Source organism: Falco naumanni, chromosome 3, assembly GCF_017639655.2.
Source record: "Falco naumanni isolate bFalNau1 chromosome 3, bFalNau1.pat, whole genome shotgun sequence".
In the NCBI taxonomy this organism is placed as follows: Eukaryota; Metazoa; Chordata; class Aves; order Falconiformes; family Falconidae; genus Falco; species Falco naumanni.
Genome location: NC_054056.1, coordinates 58,649,864 through 58,670,760, shown reverse-complemented (window position 1 = coordinate 58,670,760; position 20,897 = coordinate 58,649,864). Strand labels below are relative to the sequence as shown.

Below are 20,897 nucleotides of genomic sequence, written 5' to 3'. Positions count from 1 at the left end.
TTCGCCCCGCTCCTCCCCCGGACGTGACGCCTTCGCCCTCGCCGCCGCGCGCCGGGGGCGTCACTTCCGCAAACAGGATGGCGGAGCGCTGGGCTGGGTGAGTGCCGCGCGCCGCCCGGCGATGGGGTCGCGAGGCACGGAGCCGGCCGGGCGGCGCGGGACGCGCGAGGCGGCGGCCGGCGCGAGGTGGGCGGGGCGCGGCCCGCCGCGCGCGGGAGGCAGGCCCTGAGCCCTCGGCCTCGCGGGCGACCGGGGGGGGGCGGGGCCGAGGCGGGGGGGGGCGGTGCGCGCGGGGGGCGCCGCGCCGCGCCGCGCCACCGGCCGGCGCCAATCGCTGGGGCCGCGCCGGGGCTGCTGGGCGGGGGCGGTGGCGCGCGCTCTGCCCCGTTGCTGAGGCGGGCCGGGCCGCGGCGGGTGCTTGGGAAACCGCCCCGGGCAGCGGCCTGACCGCGGGGCCGGTGCCCGCCGCGGGGTCGATGCCCGCCGGCGGCGAGACGCGCTCCCTCCCGTTGCGCGGCCCCCTGTGACTCAGCTGACAGCCTTCGGGGCCCGGGCCGTTGGCGGCAGCCGCCGCTGCGGCCTGTCGCCTCTGCGCGTCCGACTCCATGGGCCGCGCGCGCAGCCCCGTCGCCGTCCCGCCGGCGCTGGGGGCTCCCCAGCTGTTCTCCCGAAGGAGCTGCCCCGGGCACCTGGCTGCCGTCGCTGTGGTGAAATTCTGAGCGTTGCTACATTTAGGCTGATAAAGCATGTGGTAAACTGCTGGGGACAGCCGGGTGGGGATGAGGGAGGGTGCGCTGCCTCTTTGGAAGTGCGTTGGGTGCTGTACCGTGGTGGAAAAATCGTGTCCGTAAGGCATGCTTCGAGGCCATCTGTTCTGAGGAGAGCTGTTCGGCATCTCCGTATAGCGGCCTGCTTAATGAACGCGTTTTAGCCCTCATTAGGAGACCAGAGCCTGGATATGGTGGAACGTGGATGTTTTCTGTTAGCTTGGAATAGGCCACTGCTTTAGGAAAGGAGTTGCCAAGCTCTCCTGTCCTGTGCCTTATTAAAAAGCCGGTGCCCTGCTTCCTGATGGTGGTGACAAGAAGGCTGTGATGTGCTGGAGACTAAATGAGCTTTGTAGCAGTGATTTGCAGTCCTTCAGGCTGCGTACGTATTTGTGAAGTGGAGATACAAAAAAATCAGGTAGAGCTGAAGATGCCTCGTGTTAGTGAAGCTTGAGGCATAGTGGATATTCTTGGCAAACTTGAAAATCCACAACTGATAGGAAAATGTGCTCTTAAAACCACCTTGATTTTCTTGTTTTTGAGAACTTCCATTTGAAAACTTGTGTTTGAAAACATATCAGGTTAAATAATGAATTTACTAATTCAAGGAACTCTTGTCAGCTTGTGTTTCTAAGCATAAATTGATTGGTAGGTTACTTTTAATGGGGAGGGGGAAAGGGAGTTTATAGGCTGAAAACCAGTAACACGTTGCAGTTGAATCAATAGAGCTAAATCTTTACTCTTCACATCTGAGTCTTTCTTATCTTAATTTGATCTTATTATAATGAGAGTACTTGGAAATTTTGCATATTTTATTGTGCTGTGTTTATTAAATAACTAGTCAAATTTGAAGTCTAGATGATGTTTAGGGCAAAGGCATGTTATTTTTATAATGCCACTATTAGTATTGAAAGTCAGGACTGTTACCACAAGTAAGTGAAATTGAACATTGAAAATAGTTGTGTTTTGTTCCCCCCTGCCCCCTGCAGATTTTGATTCTGATCAATGGACAAGGAGACTAACCTGTCAGAAATGGCTGATTTAACCAAGACAGAAGAACAAGAAGTAGAGAAGAGTTTGGATGAAGAAGTGGAGAAAACACCACACACTTTAGAGGCAGATTCTGGTGTTGGTTGGGAAGGTGATAGTTCAACTTCAGGTGCAGTGCACTCCACTGAAAATGAAAAAGAAGTTGTTAGTGATAATCAGGATGGCAGAGCAAAAAGGAAGAATTTAGATCCTGAAGATGAACCTCCTAAGAAAGTAAGTAGTGAGTATCGTTTATTTTGAGCTATGTTCAAATCCTTGTTTCAAAGTCTTAGCTCAAGAAAAGATTGAAAGTATTTATGGTAAACATGTGAACCAGCATGAAACGCCAATTGTCAAAGTTTGTGGCTAGCTTCCTAGCAAAATGGCAGGTGCAGAAGTTATGTTGGGCTAAATGGAAGAGAAAGAGGGCTAGTAATTAGAATGTCAAGAAAACTGATCTCAGCATGTTCTTAGTCTAATGCTAAGACTTAACATTCCATCTCTATTTGGTAGCAATCTGGTAGTGTAGCGTAGGATTTACTGGTATTAGTCCAAGTCCCATATCTTGAGTTCATGTGTTTTGTATGTTGTTATCCTGTTGTGTATGTTGTTATTCCTAACCTAACTAGGTTAGGAAGAGGTTCTGCCTTAAGATGTTTGTCCTTCAATTTCCTCAACAAAGTATTATGTAATTTAGAAAACTCTACAACTGCATCCTCTGTGATACAATTTCAGTGTGATTTGTTAGCAAAGTGAAGACTGAAAGGTTCACAGGTGTTGGTTTGGTTTTTTTTTAAGACTGCAAGAGTAGCAAAAAATACTTGTCCTTTTAACTGGGAGGGTGAAAAGGGTAATGTTTTATATGATGCTGTCCCTCACTGTGTATAAGCTTGCAGAATCTGATGCTAAAATCCAGTCTAATTTTGACCTTTTGGGATATTTAAGTATAGTTTGAAAATGTCTTTGACCTATTGTTTTGTTTCTCTGTTCAGAGTATTTCCAGGATGTTGATTTATGCCAAGCAATTAGGTAAAATAAAGGATGCACTTTGTTGTGATAGAAACAGTATTAACCCTTTCATCTTTTTAATAAGGTAGTTCTGTGATAAGTTTTAAGCGGACAAGAATGACATTGTTTTTGTCTAGCTTAAGGTGATTGCATTGAATGCAGCTGCCACCATTTAGATGTTATTGCTGATGGCTGTTCACAACTGTGCTTGCGGCAGTTGTGACACATTAATGGATGGCGTGAATGTGTCCCCCACACTTGTCAAAGTCAGCTGTTCTAGCTTATGTCACCTTCAGTGGCCATTCAAGGAGCCATCTGTGCTTACCCTAAAAAAGCCTAGAAATGGTCAAAATATTTTTTAGTATCAGTCTGTCGAGCATGGTAATAAACAGATGAATGGGGTCATAGAGATTCCAGGCAAGTGTGTCTTGTATTCATTCTGAAAGTTACCAAAATTATATGAAACACTGAAGAATTCATGTAGTGTACTGAGGTCAGTCAGACCTTTTCCCTTGAAGAACTGCTATTTGAATAGTAAGATACCGTGATTTTGACTTTTGTAGTCAGCTGTGGGGAATGCTTTTAATTACCTTGTGAATTCATACTGGCTGGGGCTTTGTGGCATATTCGTGGGTTTTAACAGAGAATCCTTCTTTCTAGTTCGTACTGTTATTTCAAACACTTCTGTACCTCACCAACTTTGTGTTGGTTCTCCATTTTCTGTTACTTTGATTTTATGTATAATTTATTTCAATTTCATGTATATAATTGAAGATTATTTTCAAAGTAAAGAAATGTTAGGAGTGTAATATCTGGATGTAGACTGCTTCTCTGGGTCACATGGGACAGAAATCTCTTGAAGTATTTACAGATACAGCTAAAACAGGGACATTTCTGTTGCTAACTCTTAAGCATTAAATGGGATATGTTGTCAGGTCATTACACTTATTCCTTTACCATGGTCGATTTAAACCTCTGGCAGTGGGATCATCCACTTAGGACTTTGTGCAACATCAGCTAGTTGGCATTTTGGTTAAACTGGCAGTTCGTACACTTCTGTTAGATCTAAGCACTGAATTTCTGAAACAGGATTTTTAAAGAAGCTTAAAGTTCCTTGGGAAGGAACATCCCTCTCTTCAATCCTAGGCTTAAGGGGAATGGAACTGATTCTTTGAGAGTGGTCCAGTATTAGAGAACTGAAAGTTAAGTATTCTGTGTAGGAAAGATGCTGGGCATCATCTGTCAGAAATTACTTGGAACAACTGAAAAGGGGATTGACTTTTTAAGGGAGTTATCTTTGTGATAATTGAAGTACTGATATCAGTACCAGTACAGATACGGGAAATGTTTATATACATAATGATGGTGCTCTTCATAGTATTACTTGTTTACTTTCTTAAGTCCTTAAAGTGAACACATCTTGATTAAATGAAAAAATAACAAAAATAATTCACTGCTTGAGTCTATTCCTTCCCTTGTTTCTACAGCATGAGGTGGGCCATGGACAAGCTGTAGCTGCACATTATAATGAACTTCAAGAAGTTGGATTGGAAAAACGTAGCCAATCTCGCATATTCTACCTCCGAAACTTTAATAACTGGACAAAGAGCGTCCTCATTGGTAAGCTTCCTTAATTGGTCACTTCAGACTTTTAACTAATTTTAAGTTTTAAAGATCAACTGACCTGAAAACTAGGAAAAGTTCATACTGGAAACTCTTCTTCTTCCTGAGATTTTTAAAGAGAAAGATACACCTTTAAATCACGAAGAAGCAATCTGTTCTTGTTATTTAAATCTACCTCAAATAATTTCTTAGCCATTTTCCCAAAGCAGTTTGTCCTCAGGTCTTGATTAAGCAGTTCTGCAGGGAACTTGAAACACATAAATATTTTCTGTATTACCCATAGTCAACAGTTTAAAAGATGAAAAACTAGAGGATGTAGTGTTTTAAGAATCAACAGCTTTTTATAAAAGGCAAAGTCTGCTGTCCACAAATCAATTCCAAAGTGAGGGAACAGAACCATCAGATACCTGCAAACAAAGAAAAGAATTACTGGCACAGCAGCACAGATTCATGAAGAGGGATCTGTGCCAGGAGATATTGACACATTTATCTTAGCATGCTGCTTTTTATTGTGTTTTATCAGTGCAGTTAGAAGCAGTGTTTAGGTTTATATAAAGCCATTCCTGAAGCCTTTCAGTCATGATGAATCTCAGTAGTGTGGTGTTACAGCAGTTGTATCAAAACTTCTTTCCTGTGTCTTACTGTGAAGAAAAGTTGCTAACATGCTGATACATGCTGATATGTTTTGCACAATATGCTAACATCAGTCAGCGCAGAAATTAAGTATATTTATATGTAGGGTAAAACCACAGCAAATAAGTAGCAATGTTACTGCAAGACCTAGGAGAGTGAGTGGAAAACTATGCATTTTTGTAATGTGACTACAAAGAAGTGTTGTGGCTGATGTATTTAATTGCCTTTTACTCTTCTGCAGAAGGCTTTCCTGTACTTATAATGTCTGCCTTCATTATAAGGGTAATGAAAGGGAACTGTGGTTGTTTAGTGATGTGCAGTTTTGCCTTTGTCTGCCAGTGAAACAGTTCAGAGCTCCAGACATATTGCATGCAAAGCACATTAAGCGCAGAAAATACTAATTATCTTCTCCATAGTTTTAAAAGTTTACGGTTCCTTTTGTCATTAGTGGTTTCTAGAAAAAAGAGATTTAAGTCTGTGATGTTAAGAAGACTTATAGGTAAAGTCATTCCTGAGGTGTATTAAAATTCTCAAAATCTTGTGGTCCTTTAGGCTTCTCTGTACAATCCAAGTGAACTACAGAGACCTGTACATGCATTCTCTTTATTTTTCTAGGTGAATTTATAGACCGGGTACGACGGAAAAAGAATGATATAACTGTTTTGGATCTAGGATGTGGCAAAGGTGGAGATCTACTGAAATGGAAAAAAGGCAGAATTAAAAAACTTGTCTGTACGGGTAAGAAGACACAACAACTTTCCAGGGAAAGTACATCAGTGTTTTGTGGGAAAGCCAAGCATGTCTCCAGTCTTACTATTTTTTCAGTAAGCCCAAGAATGCAGTGATACACCTGCCAAAAAGTCTTTGATGTCTTCAGGACAAAAAACTTGATTGCCAGCATAAATATAAGAACCACTGATTTTCCATGTGATCAGCTTTCAGTTCAACTCGTAAATAAAAACTAGTATCACTGAAAAAATACACAATTGTCACAGATTGTCTTAGGCAAAACGTAGCACTGGGAAAAAGACCGATGTTTTGTATTATGTGCATTTTCTCCCACATGTAATCTCTTGTTGTATTTTTTAACTGTTCTAAAAGCACACAGAGAAAAGTTCCATTTAAAAAATCAAATAAACCCCATGGTGTTGTGACAAAAAAATGTTCTTTGGTATTACAGTCAACTAAAGATTTTCAGACTCGGGGGAAGGAGCTGAAACTGATTAAAGAAATCTTTTATTTAAACAGTTTGCTTAGGTGTTGGGAGGGAGATGCCATCTTCCCTTTGCCCCAAAAGTGTCCCAAGGAAAATCAGACAAAGCATTACTTAACTTCAAATTTAGTTATATACTAAAATTTCATAAAATTCTTTTAGTGGGAGTAATTCTGGGTGTTGTACATTTTACAGTTCTTTCTTGCCTTTTTCAGTTGGCAGTCTTCAAATGCAGTTGATTTAGTCACGAAGTTTTTACGTAAATTTATTGCATATTGTTAGTTTTAAAATTTGTGCAAACTTAGTGAAAATGTCTGAGAGAAGAACAGTCTTAAAAAGAAGAAACTAGCATGATGCAGTATAACAGCATATAGCAGAAATAATTGCGTTTTAGCATCTTGTATATTTTTAAGAAGATTAAGAGCTTTCAGTACTGTTGGCGAAACTCTGGGAACTGAAATTTACTAATGCATACTAGACACTTAATGCTGACAGCACTTAGTATCAATCACCTAGTATCCATCACTTGTAATTTTGGAGGCTTGCTTTGTACTTTTGAGCATGGGAGCTTTCTAAAACCTTCATGTTGCAATTTTTGTATTGAAGTAAAGACTGAAAGTGGTGGAGTTATAAGCCCAAACTCTTTCTGCAAGTTAAATTCCTTTTCTGCAAATTGGCAGTAAGTGTTTGGTCTCCTCAATGTGTAATTGAAGATCAACTTTTATCCCTATCATAATGGATCTGCTGTTTTCCAGTAACCATTCAATTTTTCTTGCCTGGGGAGCGTTTTAGACACTTTTTTTTTAAATACTCTCTCCATATTAGATATTGCAGACATTTCCGTGCAACAGTGCAAGCAGCGATACGAGGACATGAAGGCCCGATGTCGTTATAATGAACATATTTTTGATGCAGAATTTATACAAGCAGATAGTACTAAGGTACAGTTCCTATGCTTTCTCATATTTTTGAGATTTAACGTCCTTTTGTTAAGCAAGTATTGGAGGTGATGGTGGTGCTGTAATAGTTTGGGTGTGTATATTTTTAAGATCAGATTGTTGTACTATCAGGAGAATCAGCCGTATCAGTTACTGAAAAGATGTGTAAGACGTAAATGTATTTCGTTATTGTTTTGCAGTGTAACGTTCTTGAAGCCTGTCTTTTCCAGGTAATAAATCTGGTGCTTTCAGTTTCTTTTGCTTGACAAAGGGAAGGAAATGACTACTTACATCTGGATTTCTGGGAGCCAGCATGGGATGTTGGAAACTATCTTGATGAATGTATTTTTATACTGGAATGAATAGGGGATGTTTTCTGATTTGATTTGTACATTTTGCTTATACCAGTATTTTTGTTCTACTGCCATTTTAATTACTGTTGTACATACCTTCAAAACTTACATGATAGAGTAGATATCTTAGACTGTCTGGAGGCAATGGTGAATACATCGCCGAAGATTTGGAGACAATTTTGTAACCAGCACTGCTTTTGCTTCCTAGAAATGCAGACTGAGAGTGCTCTGCTGATGCAGGTTGCGGGACGGAGCCAATGTGGTTCCAGCATATCTGTTGAAAGGCTGAACCTGTTCTTCCCAGTCTTGCAGGGAGAATTGTTTGCTAGAATTATTGGTTGCCTCTTCTGAGGAATACAGCCTCATGCAGGTTCCAGGTCATCTCTTTTGGCTCAAAATTACAGTGGGAGAGAGAGTAAAGAGCCTTGGCTAGGAAAGAAAGGGATATTTTCATGTTGCTATTACAACTCAGACTTACATGCATATATATTTCCTGTTGCATGCTCTGCTCTGTCTGTCCGTGCACACAGAAGTTCATCTTCCTGACTTTGTATCTCTATCATCTATGTTGTATATAGTGCAAAATCTCATTCTCACAGCTTGTCTAATTCCACACACCTCTGTTTCTCTGTTTCCTGTATCTTTGTCAAAAAGTGGAGGGGGAGTAATTGAACAGATAAACTTGCCATGGGTATGTGAAGTGTCCATTTTTGTCTATCTGCATACAGAACGTTGACAGTATGTGGCATGAACTAGTAGAGTCTGGGAGTGAGTGGGTGGATGGGAAGTCTGGGAGAGAAGAGAAACTTGGGTAGAGCTGTTAAGCATGAAATATTTTTAAGTATGGAATACATGTCATGGGCCTTGGGGAAAATTTGTGTGCTCCAGCGTTACTTATGGTAAGTACTAGTATTGTATAAAAGAAGCCTGATGAAGATGAGTTAGAGAACTGCTCAGTACAGGGTCAAACTGGCAAGCTTTAACCTGACAAATATCAAGGGTGCCAAGTTCTTCTGAGTTACTGCTTACTTGGTCTGGGGTGGGGAAGGAGTATGCTGGCACTCATGTACGTACATGTGTGAGAATACAGACAAATAAAACTTCGTGGGCAGTGCAAATTGCCATATTTAAAAAATCCCATCAAAAATAACCTCTCAATTATATGTTTAATGGGTCATTTCTCATTACAGAGACTTAGTAAACTGAAAATTTGTTTTAATGCAATAATTATTGCAATTTAATGCAATAATTATTGCAATAATGCAATAATATATTTAGCTGTTTCCAGCTAAATAGTGGCCAGTTATAAACACTCAGCAGTAAAATATCTCTGGAAACTATCAGGTAACTAACTTTGGGTTCTGACCTTTCAGGTGTAGTGGTGTTAACTGATGACATGAAATGTGTCTTGTGTATTCTTGTTGTTCCCAAATATCGTGTAAAGTTTTTTGTGTAGCAGAGAACTTTTTTCCACTCTTACTTTTCGTCTTCTTGTTGAACTTCTGAAGGAATGGGAGCTGAAAGGAAAGACTTCAAAGAATTATGCATGTAGCATACTTATTGCAGGGTTTAAGTGAATCATTCTTGTTTCTGTAGCTTTTGTTACAAATTTTTTTCTTTTTAATCTATTTCAGGATCTCTTGTCTTCCAAATACAATGATTCAGATATGCGCTTTGACATTTGCAGCTGTCAATTTGTTTACCATTACTCATTTGAGACATATGAGCAGGCTGATATGATGCTTAAAAATGCTTGTGGGAACCTCTCCCCTGGAGGGTATTTCATTGGCACAACTCCAAATAGCTTTGAACTTGTGTAAGTACCTTTATATTCTATTAGTCTTTCAAAAGTCTGTGAAGCATAGTTATGTGGTAGTCATTCTTACAGTGCTCTGATACATTTGTGCAAAAAAAAAGCAAATTTTTTGCAACAAGTTTGGATTCTAGTCAGGAAGATCTCACTCTTGAATGTCAAACAGGTAAATCTGTACAGATCCTTGTCTGTTGTACCCATGGCCTTTCTGGTATTGGGTATAGATCTTCATACATAAACCCTCTGTAGTGACTTCAGTAGTGGCAAAATAGCCACAGCCTGGGGAGTAACTGTCAGGATTTTGCTGTGTTTGTTCCAGGAAGCCTGGCTTGTCCATGTACGCTGTGTCTGGGCTAACGGTTGATTTTTCTAGCTCCATTTAGTCTTTGGCATGTTGTATGGGAATGATAAAGTGTTAAAACCTAGTATGCTGCTTCTCTTCCTTTCATCGTTTTGTTGCCTTCTTAGGTAAGGGAGGCGGGAAACTACAGAGATTACTGAATGCTGTGGTACTGGGAGAAATGCTTTCAGGCCTCTTATGCATAGTTTTCTCTGCCTTTTAAATTTAAAACTGGTCATTTACTGTTTGTTTATATCTCATTTTGTAGGAAGCGACTTGAAGCTTCAGAAACAAATTCATTTGGGAATGAGGTATACAATGTAAAATTTGAAAAGAAGGGAGAATATCCCCTGTTTGGCTGCAAGTATGATTTCCACTTAGAAGAAGTGGTTGATGTCCCTGAGTTCTTGGTTTACTTTCCATTACTGGAAGAGTAAGTTAAATTTGAGTTCATTATACAATGAAAGGTGTGAAATATAATAAGCATTTGTTTAGTTTGTGCATTATAGCATAACTTTTGCAGAAAATTATATTTTGGTTTTCTTTTTCATATGTTTCAGTCTTTTTTTTGTTGTTGCTCCAAATGCAGAAGTTTCATGCATTTCCATCCACAACTGTAATCTGTCCATTGCACTCAGTTGAAGGTGCTCTGGTCAGAAGCTGGGAAGACTTAAACTAGGTCTCACAAGAATGTCTGCATCTGATATGTTCAATCTGTCAGCAAACCTCTAGTGCTGTTGACTTTTTCTTCTTTGATCTTAACTTTTTTGGAGGTTTCATTCTACCTTTCTTTAGTCCTTCAGCAAGCAGACTTGGGTATCCTCTTCATCATGGTGCCCCTTGTCTTCTCCAACTTTGTTTGGATGCTTGTAGGATTTTTCCTACAACTTACTTTTTTTTCCCTCTAAATCTTCTGTGAGCATATATTTTGCTGTTACCTCTGTGTGAATTCAGATCTGCCTTTCTCAGCGTGTCTTTGGAGATGCAGACAAATGTTTCCATGTTGGGGTTTTTCCTGCTCTTCAAGCTCAGTATGGTTGTTAAACCATATTAAGCTTCCCCTTCAAACCTGTATATTTTCTCACACTTCATTTTTAGGTCTTTATGAAAAATACCAGCATCTGTCACTGACACCTGTAACTTCAGTGTTGTAGGACCAGGGTGTATACATATAATTGACATGTAATGCACTAGATCTGGTAGAAAGAGGTTCTGTAAGTATATCCATAATACCTGATGTGACAGGATGGTGATGCTGCGGGGAAAATGGTGTAGTCTGTCTGGAAGTTCAAATGGAACTTACTTCTGTGTGTTGGGAAAAAGAGACATTTTTCCTATGAAAATTTCTGTAAACTACTTATGTAGATTGTTGTTGTCCTAATTAAAAAAAGTACAGTGTGTGGTGGTAGTGCAGGTTTTTTTTGTCTAAAATGTCTTTACTAAAAAAAATTAATTCTAGAAAGAGTGTAATCCTAGTGAATACCAGAAGGTGTCACTGTGGCTTAAAATTTTTCCTTTGGAAAGAAAACGACAATAATTTTGTGGCTTCCCTAATTAAGCTTATTATTTTGACAGAATGGCAAAGAAGCACGGTATGAAATTAGTCTACAAAATGACATTTCGGGAATTCTATGAAGAAAAAATCAAGAACGAGGAGCATAAAATGCTGTTAAGGAGAATGCAGGCCTTGGAGGTAAATATGGAGTTAACTTATTTCATTTAAGTAGCATTTTACATCTTGTTAGTTATTTGTGCAATAATTGAAATTCCTGTTGTGACCATTGTGCGATTAATTAAGGCCTGCCAATAGAAGAACTAAACTCCTTTGGCTGAAAGTGCAGCTGTGGTGGGTTAACCCTGACTGGCTGGCAGACCCCCACCAACCTGCTCGCTTGTTCCCTTTTCCAAACAGGATGGAGGGAGAAAATAAGGAAAAAATATGTGTGTCAGGATAAAGATAGGGCGTATTGCTTAGCAATTACTGTTACGAACAAAACAGGCTAAACTTGGAGAAGATAAATTTATTACTGGAAAAAAAAAGGCTAGGAAGGTGAGAAACAAAGACAACCTAGAAACACTTTTGCCCCACCCACTGCTTGTTTCCGAGCTCAACTTTACTCCCTTACGTTTGACCTTTATACCTCTTCTCCCTGCCCTGCAACTCAGGGGGAGGGGGAATGGAGGTTTGGTCAGTCCATAACACTTTGCCTCTCCTTCCTCCTCACACTTTCCCCCTCCTGCTCCAGCATGGGTCCCTTCAATGGGATACAGTCCTTTGCAAACCACTCCAGTATGCGTTCTCTCCATGTGGTACAGTCCTTCGGATGCAGACTGCTCCAGCATGGTTTGGTTCCTCACGGGGTTGCAGGACCTGCCAGGAAACCTGCTCCTGGCTGGGCTCCTCTCCATGGGCCACAGCTCTGTGCCAGGAGCTTAGTCCTGCGTGGGCTCTCCATGGGCTGCAGCTTCCTTTAGGGCAAGTCCACCTGCTGCAGCACGGGGCCCTCCATGGGCTGCAGTGTGGGTGTCAGCTCCACTGTGGTCCTCCATGGGCTGCAGCAGGACAACTTGCATTGCCATGGTCTTCTCCAGGTGCTGCTCGGGAGTCTCCTTTCTGGGGTTTGGAGCTTCCTCCCCCTCCTTCTTCTCTGGTCTTGGTGTCTGCAGGGTTGTTTCACATTTTTCCTCACTCCCCTCTCACAGCTGTTGTGCAGGTTTTGTTGAGCTTTCTTAACTATGCTTTCCCAGAGGCACTGCACTTGTGGCTGAGGGGCTCAGCAGTGCACTGTGGTGGCTCTGTTGGGGTGGTGGAACTGGCTGTGTCCCACATGGGACAGCCCCAGCCCCTCCTTAGAGGCTGCCTCTGCAGCTCCCCCCCACTGCCAGCACCTAGGCACCAGCACCTAATAAAGTGATTCAATTTTGTAGATAAAATTTAAACTTTGAGGCAAGTTTTTGTTAAGTAGTAAGCAGAAACACAAGAATCCTGCCTGGTGTCACACAATGGTAACCATAATCCATTTCTTCTTCAGCAGAGAGACACTGAAAGCTCTATCTTTGTGCAAGGTATATTGATTGAAAAGACAGAAAGTAATCTTTGTAGGAATGGAAGGACAGGCTGTGTTTGTAGAAGAAAATGGTACTTAACTGTAGCTGAGCTTGTGGTTTTGCCCAATGCTTTTGCTTTCTCATACTCAGACTTTTATCCTAGATGAATTTAGCAGCTTCAGAGCAGCTTTTCAGTGCTCTCTCTGAGGCTTTGGCTTTACTTATAATTCTCTGTGCTTCCCTGCTCCCTCAAACAGTAGAACTTTTCAGCATATAACTATAAAGTCAAGTATCTGGTGACTTACTAAACTGAGTCACATGGGTGCAAGTGCACTTGATAGTCCTTGTTGACTCTGAAGGTGGCAGTGTTTTTTATGGGCTCATATTGCCAGTAGCATGGTGACACAGCCTTTGACATATCAGCTTTGTCCTTAGAAAAGGGACAGTTGTCTTAAATTGGTGGCCACTTATGATGGGGACTGAATTGTTAAGTACAGACCATTATGAAGTAAGTGGGATCCTTAATAAGTATATATTAGTTTTGGAGAATTAGTTGTATACTTCTCTTGCAGCTTCTGTGTGTTTACTGAAGCATTTTAAGGATTCTGCTTGTAATCTTACAGTTGCTCGCTTCTTAGTATTCAGCTTAAGAGATGCTGGTTTGTTCAGTTGCTGTTGTAAAAGAGGGTATATCTAGGTAATACCCATAATCAGCTGTACACAGAGGGTAATTTTTGTAGTTATTCTGTTTCCCCTGTTTTGGAGATGTAAAAGTTAATTTGTAAATCCTAGGTGTCAGATTTTCTGGGAAGTAGGGAATGTCAGACCTGATCCTGTAGATGCTGTAAAGGAGAGATCTAAATTTAAGGTACTCTTAATTATTACTGACCTCTGTTCTGGGCTGTCCTGTGAAAAATACTTGACTGATGTGATTAATGTATCTTACTATGCAATTAATATTTATTTTCTTATTTTTTCTGTGTTTTCCAGCCATATTCTACATTTGGTGATTCTAGGCTTGCTTCTGATAAACCTGATGATTATGAGCACGCCAAAGAGTTCATCAAAGATGGCAAGGCAAAGTTACCATTGGTAAGTTCCTTCTTACTTCACTAGAGCAAATGGTGTCTAAAATTGAGGGTCCTGGTCTTTTAGACATGTGGTGCATTCTTCATTTCAGCTGCAATGAAATTGGTATGAATGTATCTCTGCATGTGAAAAATCATAGAGCTGCAGGGCTGAGGAATTCCTAATCAATACCCCATTCTCAAGGAATCAAATGCATTTAATGTGGTAGCTATTGAGAAATTTGTAACTATGCCAAAGGCAAGGGATATTTTGCCATCTTCCTTGGCAGCTGTTCTAACATAACTCTTTTTAATTTGAAGAATTTTCTTAGATTTCTGGATTTTCAGACTACCAATTTGAAGCTTCAGTTTTCTTCTTCTAATCCTCTGACAGGAGAGTTCAAAACCTTCTTCTTAATACTGTATGTGTTTGAAATCTTAAACGCACTTTTTCTGTTGTCTTTTTGGGTGAGGAAGATCCAGCTCCCTTCTTGCCTGACTTTAATAAAGTTCTGTAAATGCTGTTTTTTAAAATATACTGTACCATCTTTATTTTAACAGACGTCCTAGAATTAGACTAGTCCTATGTGCATAAAATTAAATCAATGTATTTTCCACCCGAGACTTTATTAAGTATGATATTCTGTTCATATTCTGAATGAAAAGAAACTATTTGCGATGATAGTAATTTTACTTTGTACAAAACTTTGTCTGCTACCCTATTGCATTATTCATTTCTCCCGTTTCGGCAGTTTGATTTATGACTTCAGAAATAGAATAATATTGAACCATCGTTAATGTAGATCATACTAGATTTTAGATCAGTGGTCCAATTAAACATGTTTTTTCTGCTTGTCTTCTAATGCACGTGCTACCTTTCTGAGCTTGCAGTCTTTCTTATGTTTTTATGAAGGATTTTTTTTCTTCCGTTGTCCTAGCAGTACATGACTATGTTGGAGTTGTCTGCAGCTTTTCATTCCTTTGTATTAGTTTCAGAGTTGGGTGCATGATGGACAGGAGCCTGCACAGCTGCTATTCCTGGGAGGCAAGCAGTAGGACAGGCAATGTCTACTGTCATTTTTCCCCAGGAACTGCTGCCATTTGGGTCTTGCCTCTTCTGTACCCGGGCTAGCTATTCAGGGTAGCATACAGCTGTGTTTGCTTTGGTCTGTGCATTTGGAGAGTCAGGCTGGATGGAAACCTTGCAAAGGCTTAGTTTAACCTAGCCATTCATGTGGAACGGTTCCTGATAAGGAATGTTGGCTCTTCCAGTCTGAACTTTAGGTCTTTTTTTGTATGTTGAGGCTCTTTGACAATAGAGAACCAAAACTGGAGACTAGTTTGAGTAAATATTGTGGTTTTAGTAAAATCATTTGCAGTTACTGATAGATGGCATCCTATTTCATTGTCATAGATGTAGCATGAGGCTGGTCAGCTTGAAGTTTTTCCACTTGGATTTTTCTTTTTTTAATCATTAGTTTATATACCGTTCATGTTCTGAATTCTTGAAGGTGTATTCCTTTTACTGTGTATATAAAAATCCTACATCAAGAGGGAAAATAAACCTGTTCTCTGTATTTGAAATCTAAAAATTTTAAAAATAAACCCGCTACTTTTAAGAAAAGCTTAAGAACGTGAGAATAGTCAAGTCAGACCAGAGGCATCTTTTGCTAGGTGCTTTATAACCTGTCAGAGAAGAAAATCTGCTTGAAAAAGCCTTTTTTTCACTAGCATTTTATAAGATTAATCCTTTGGTCAGGATTGGTCAGTGGGTAACATAAGGGCTAAATCATGCCCCCATGGAAAGGGGATGAAGTGGGCAGAGCAGAAAACCAGCTTGTTGTTGCCTCACGCTTCTTAATTGGTAGGGTAAATGGCGGCAGCTTTATACTTGTGCACTGGCCCAGCTTTCATCCAAAGGCTGAACTAGGAGTAGATTTCCTAGGCCGTGAGGCAAACTTTTTTTTCACAGTGTGAGCTGGGTTGGCAGGTAGAATTTTTGTGGGCTTCAGGGAGGTGTCACGTGGAGGCAGGTAGTAGTATTCTTCCTGGGGAAGGTGACAGCACTGCGGTATAGGGCCTGGTCTTGACTTCCACAAGTCTTGGGCATCTTGGGCTGGACAGCGGCTTGAGCCAGGTCAAGTCACACTGATGTGTGGTAATGGACCCAGTGTGCTCTGCATTGCAGAGGAGTCCAGCCCAACAGACTGTTGGCCTGTTCTCTTACACTTGTGTAGTTTAGGTGTGTTCCATTCGCTACCGTCATAGTTATTGGAGTTATAATTATTTGTGGTCTACAGGAATGCTGCTCTTGACCCTGAATAGCCAGCTTGTGTGGGTGGTTAGATGTTGGTCTGTGAAAGATTAATTATCCTGAGTTAAATTGGTGTTTTATTGTTTCCTCACTTTTTGTTGAAACTGTGTTTTTGGGTTTTTTTTGTCCCCTTCTAGGGAACCTTGAGTAAATCTGAATGGGAAGCAACAAGTAAGTACTGTTTTGAAAACTCAGTATTGACTGAATCACTGCTATGGAAAGTGTGTAAAATAGCCTGTTCGTTATGGAAGAAAATAAGAAAATCCACATTTTAAATATAACAAGATTTTATTATTTGTGTCATTCAGATGCCTATGTATAGGTTTTGTAGTGCACACATCTCAAGCAGTTGGGAGGGAAATGCATAAAATGGCTTGAAATTTTGCTTTATGTAGCTTCTGGCACGCAAACTTTTGGGCTAAAATAGTTTGGGAAAGCCTTACTTAAGATGTATGAAGAGAGGATGCCCAATGTTAAAGGATTACTTTGCTAGTGTTAGAGGATTAAATACTATACTTCTGTTTGGTACACTTGGATATCATACTGTTATCAGTCAATTGGAAAACAAACTCCACTTGGGACATACATTAATCAGAAATAATACAAATCTATGTTGTGAGCGTGTGCCATGGAAAACTTTTACCATCTTTCTTTTCCGATGTTGAGTTTAATAAAATTCAGATACAAGGCACTGAGAATTCTAGGCGTAAAAATTCCTGGAGAGATAGTTACTTAATTCTGTGTAACTGCAGCCAACCACCCATTTTCAGTTTTGCAGACCAGTGTACTGGTTGCATTAGTGGTTTAAAAACAAATGAAAAATGCTGTTCAATTAATGAATAAAAAAATCTTTAGTTAAGCTGTTTGCTTTCTTAAATTATTACCTAATTTCTAAGGGTATGAATCATAAAGTAGACATTAATTCCAGCTATGTAGAAGTATTATGTAAACTGTTGATCTAACTGAGGGGTTTTTTATACCGTTAAAAGTTCAGTGATGACTGTGCAAAGTAGTCTGTTTCTAGTAGTTCAGAGAGATATGGAGTACGGAGCTGCTGATAGTTAGGGTAGAAGTACAGCTTGCTTGTTACATGGAACTTCATTTTATTGCTGAGGAATGTATGATAGGCTTGTCTTGAAAGATTTGCAATGTAGCTATGGCACATCACCCGTTAAGATAAAAGTTGTGTTCAAGTGGAAAATCATAAATGTTTAATTAGACTCATGGTCTCAAGAAAGTGGTTTAACTTATCTGTCTGGTATGAAGTATAAGAACATCTGGCACAGGTGGCATTGATTATGTGCCAAATAAGAGTTTCCCAAGGGTGATGGTGTGAACTGTATGCATATCCATTTTTAGAATCGTACTGTTTTGGAGTTGAGAAAATGCCATAATTTCTTCTTTGTCTGTGATAATTTTAAAGAGCAAAATTAATAACTTTGTACCATGAGTTTATTAACTTTTTAATTAAAACTGAAGTTGATAATTTTGCCCTTGATTGTCCATTACTGCATGTGTGAAGGAATCTGTAAACTTTGTTGTATATGACTTTTTATGCACTAGTAGATGTTCATTATGTGTAGAATGGATGGCAGAGTAATTTATGAAATCCATTCACCTTTCAGTAATACTGTTAACTGAAGTTAGTGTTGCATATCAGCAACCATATCAGCAATATTTAAGATACTTTGCTTTTGTGCATTGTTAGCTCCATTGTGGAAACACGTCTAAAACCATGCTGGAATTGAATACTAGATTCACTCATTGGGAAACCGTAGCATTTCTTATGATTTCAGTAATCTGCTAACAGGTTGTTTGGGCAGAATATCAACCTGTTTACCTTTTGAAAACTTAATTGCGTCAGAGGAAGCTGAAACTTTGCATGCTCTAATTTTATTTTGTAGGTATTTACTTGGTGTTTGCATTTGAGAAGCAACTGTGAAACTTCACGGATTAAATTCTTCACTTCTGGATGCAGCAAGAAGAGATCATATCCATGTGCAAGTTGGAATGGTCAGAAATCCATTGTGGCAACTATTTTTTTATTTTTTATTTTTTAATTATCAGAAGTGTGCGGGACACTACCAAAAACTAGAGCAAGCTCATGATTCTGAGTTACATTGCCTGTCTGTGACAGATGGACTTGTGTGTGTATATATAAGAAAGATTCTGAACCAGTCTTTTTAAGCATTTGTAAGCAATCTGCATGCTCTCAAAACTCATGGTTGGAACTTGACACAACTTTAAGTTAGAAACAAATGCTTTGTTAGTAGAAGTATGTTTGTGATTACAAGCCTGACCCTGCACTTTCTGAATTTGATGGAAAAATGACTGTTGACTTTGATGGTGCAGTATGAGGGCCTAAATATTGTACTCGGTTAACTAATTCATAATGAGATATATTCAGACATATAGGGTATGTCTACATTGCATGCAGAGCTAAGTGGCAAATAATACCTGAGTCAGTTTGAGTACCTTTGTGCTGTGCTCAAGCCTGCAGTGTAAATCTACCTTAATGGTATTCAAGGTGTAGTTTACATGGTGAAGTCCCCTGATGTTCTTGTTTTTCATGCTTGCTAATATGTAGTGTCACTTTATGGTGCTTTCAAGATTAAACGAGTTTGTTCTGTACAAAACTGCTCTGAAAAAACTGAATTTCTAAAGTTTTAAATCTCTACATTGTTTTTCCAAATAAGACTGTAGTAATCAATAATAGCTGGAACAGGAACTTAGATTGCTGAGTGTTTTCTACTTTATTAAAGACTTTCCTGACTTTTTGGTAGTTTAAATGTCTCCTGAAACTTACTAGACAGATCTTAGGCTATGTTTCTTACTTGTTACATAAAATTCCAAATAGGCTCAGCAGAAGGATGAACTGTTGGTGGTAATGGGGACCTCACTACAGTCCTTAAGGCATTAGGAACGTGGCCATGTACTGGATCATGAACCAAAAGGGGAGCCTGTATAACATTTAGGGATACCAGAAGTTCACTTGTGAAGGGAGGGCTGTGTCTGTGTGTATATACCCCCGTACATGTGGATAACAGTCCCCAAATTAGAGACAAATGTTTTGTTTGGGAATGTAATCTAATGACACTAATAGGCAAAACAGTGCCTACCTACCATCTTAACTGCCCGTCAGTCCCTTGGAGCTCGCTTAGGGATTTCTGACGTGGTGTTTGCTCTGCTTTCCACATGATGGTAGCCACCCACTACTGAGAGGGTGTGAATACTTCATGTTTTTTCTCTCCCTTCTTGGGCTAACAGTAACTGGCGGCTGCTGGTGGCTGGTATACTTTACGTAGAGATGATATGATGAAATGTTGATGGTACATGAGCATTATGAAAAATTACAATAGATCTGGAAAGAACACTTCTGTTACAGAGTTAAGCATTCAAAGTATTGAGTTTGTAGTTGAATTGCCTTCCCCCTATAATTAGGTCATACTCTTTCCTCCATGACTCCTGATTTTTAGTTTTATTTTATTGTATAGAACACCTGTAGCCTTCGCCAAAGCAGTAAAATGACAGTCAGTTCTGCTGCTGTATTTAAGAAAACAAAACTTTCTTGTCTGCTAGAATTAGTACTTGTGAAAGTAGCTGAAAAATGCCAACAGTTTAGAAGTGCTGAAGTGTTTCATTTAAATTTGTGTGCATCAAAACTAGTTTTGTTAGTTTTCTTGTGTCAAATTTCATTTGAAAGTACATTGTTATGCTATTTTTGGAAGAAATCAGAATAATAAAAGGAGGGGAAATACAGTGGAGTGTCTTTCCTCTTTTAAGCAAATCTCAACATTTCAAAGAATCACATAATGATTGTGGTTGGAAGTGACCTCTGGAGATCATCTGATCCAACCCCGTGCTCAAGCAGGTTCACATAGAGCTGGTGGCCCAGGACCATGTCCAGAAGGCTTTTGAAATCCCCAAGGATGGAGATTTTCACAGCCACCCTGGGCAACCCACTGTCCTGGTTTTGGCTGGGATAGAGTTAATTTTCTTAGTAGTTGGTACAATGCTGTGTTTTGGATTTGGTGTGAGGATAATGTTGATAACACACTGATGCTTTAGTTGTTGCTAAGTAGCGCTTACTCTAAATGAAGGATTTTTAAATTTCCCATGCTAGTGAGGAGGTGCACAAGAAGCCAGGAGGGAGCAGAGCCAGGACAGCTGACCTGAACTAGCCAAAGGGGTAGTCCATACCGCAGAACATCATGCTTAGTACATGTACTGGGGGGAGTTGGCTGGGGTCTGCCGATCGCTGCTTGGGGACTGGCAGGCATTGGTCAGCAGGTGGTGAGCAATTGTACTGTGAATCAGTTAGGGTTTTTTTTCTTTGGGTTTTATTCCTCTCTCGTATCTCTTTTTCCTTACATTTGTTGTTACTATTATATTTTTATTTCAATTATTAAATTGTTCTTATCTCAATGCACAAGTTTTACCTTTTTCCCTGATTCCCCTCTCCCTATCCCGCTAGGGGCAGTGAGCTAGCAGCTGCGTGGTACTTGATTGCTGGCTGGAGTTAAACCACAACATGCCTGCCAGTGCTTGTCACCCTCACAGTACAAAAGTGTTTCCTGATGTTCAGAGGGAACCTGCTGTGTTTCAGTGTGTGCCCACTGCCTCTGGCCCTTCACTGAGCACCACAGAAAAGAGCCTGGCTCTGTCTTTATACCCTCCCTTTGTGTATTTGTACACAATGATAAGATTACCACCCTGAGCTTTTTCTTCTCCAGGTTAAACAGCCCCAGCTC

At 40.1% G+C, this 20,897-nt stretch overlaps 1 protein-coding gene across 2 annotated transcripts; it reads left to right on the top strand.

The window, feature by feature from the left end:
- The first annotated feature begins 6 nt into the window (after window positions 1-6).
- On the top strand, window positions 7-19,905 carry RNMT (RNA guanine-7 methyltransferase). Of its 2 annotated transcripts, none has more exons than XM_040585646.1 (11): window positions 7-97; window positions 1,757-2,030; window positions 4,292-4,424; window positions 5,676-5,798; window positions 7,099-7,214; window positions 9,199-9,380; window positions 9,986-10,150; window positions 11,293-11,410; window positions 13,756-13,857; window positions 16,284-16,317; window positions 18,051-19,905. In XM_040585646.1, exons 2-11 carry the CDS (start codon window positions 1,773-1,775, stop codon window positions 18,086-18,088), a joined length of 1,269 nt encoding a protein of 422 aa, XP_040441580.1. In that variant the 5' UTR covers window positions 7-97; window positions 1,757-1,772; the 3' UTR covers window positions 18,089-19,905. The 2 variants fall into 2 exon arrangements, with proteins under 2 accessions (XP_040441580.1, XP_040441581.1); XM_040585647.1 differs by lacking the exon at window positions 7-97 and adding an exon at window positions 377-751.
- The last annotated feature ends 992 nt before the right edge of the window (window positions 19,906-20,897 follow it).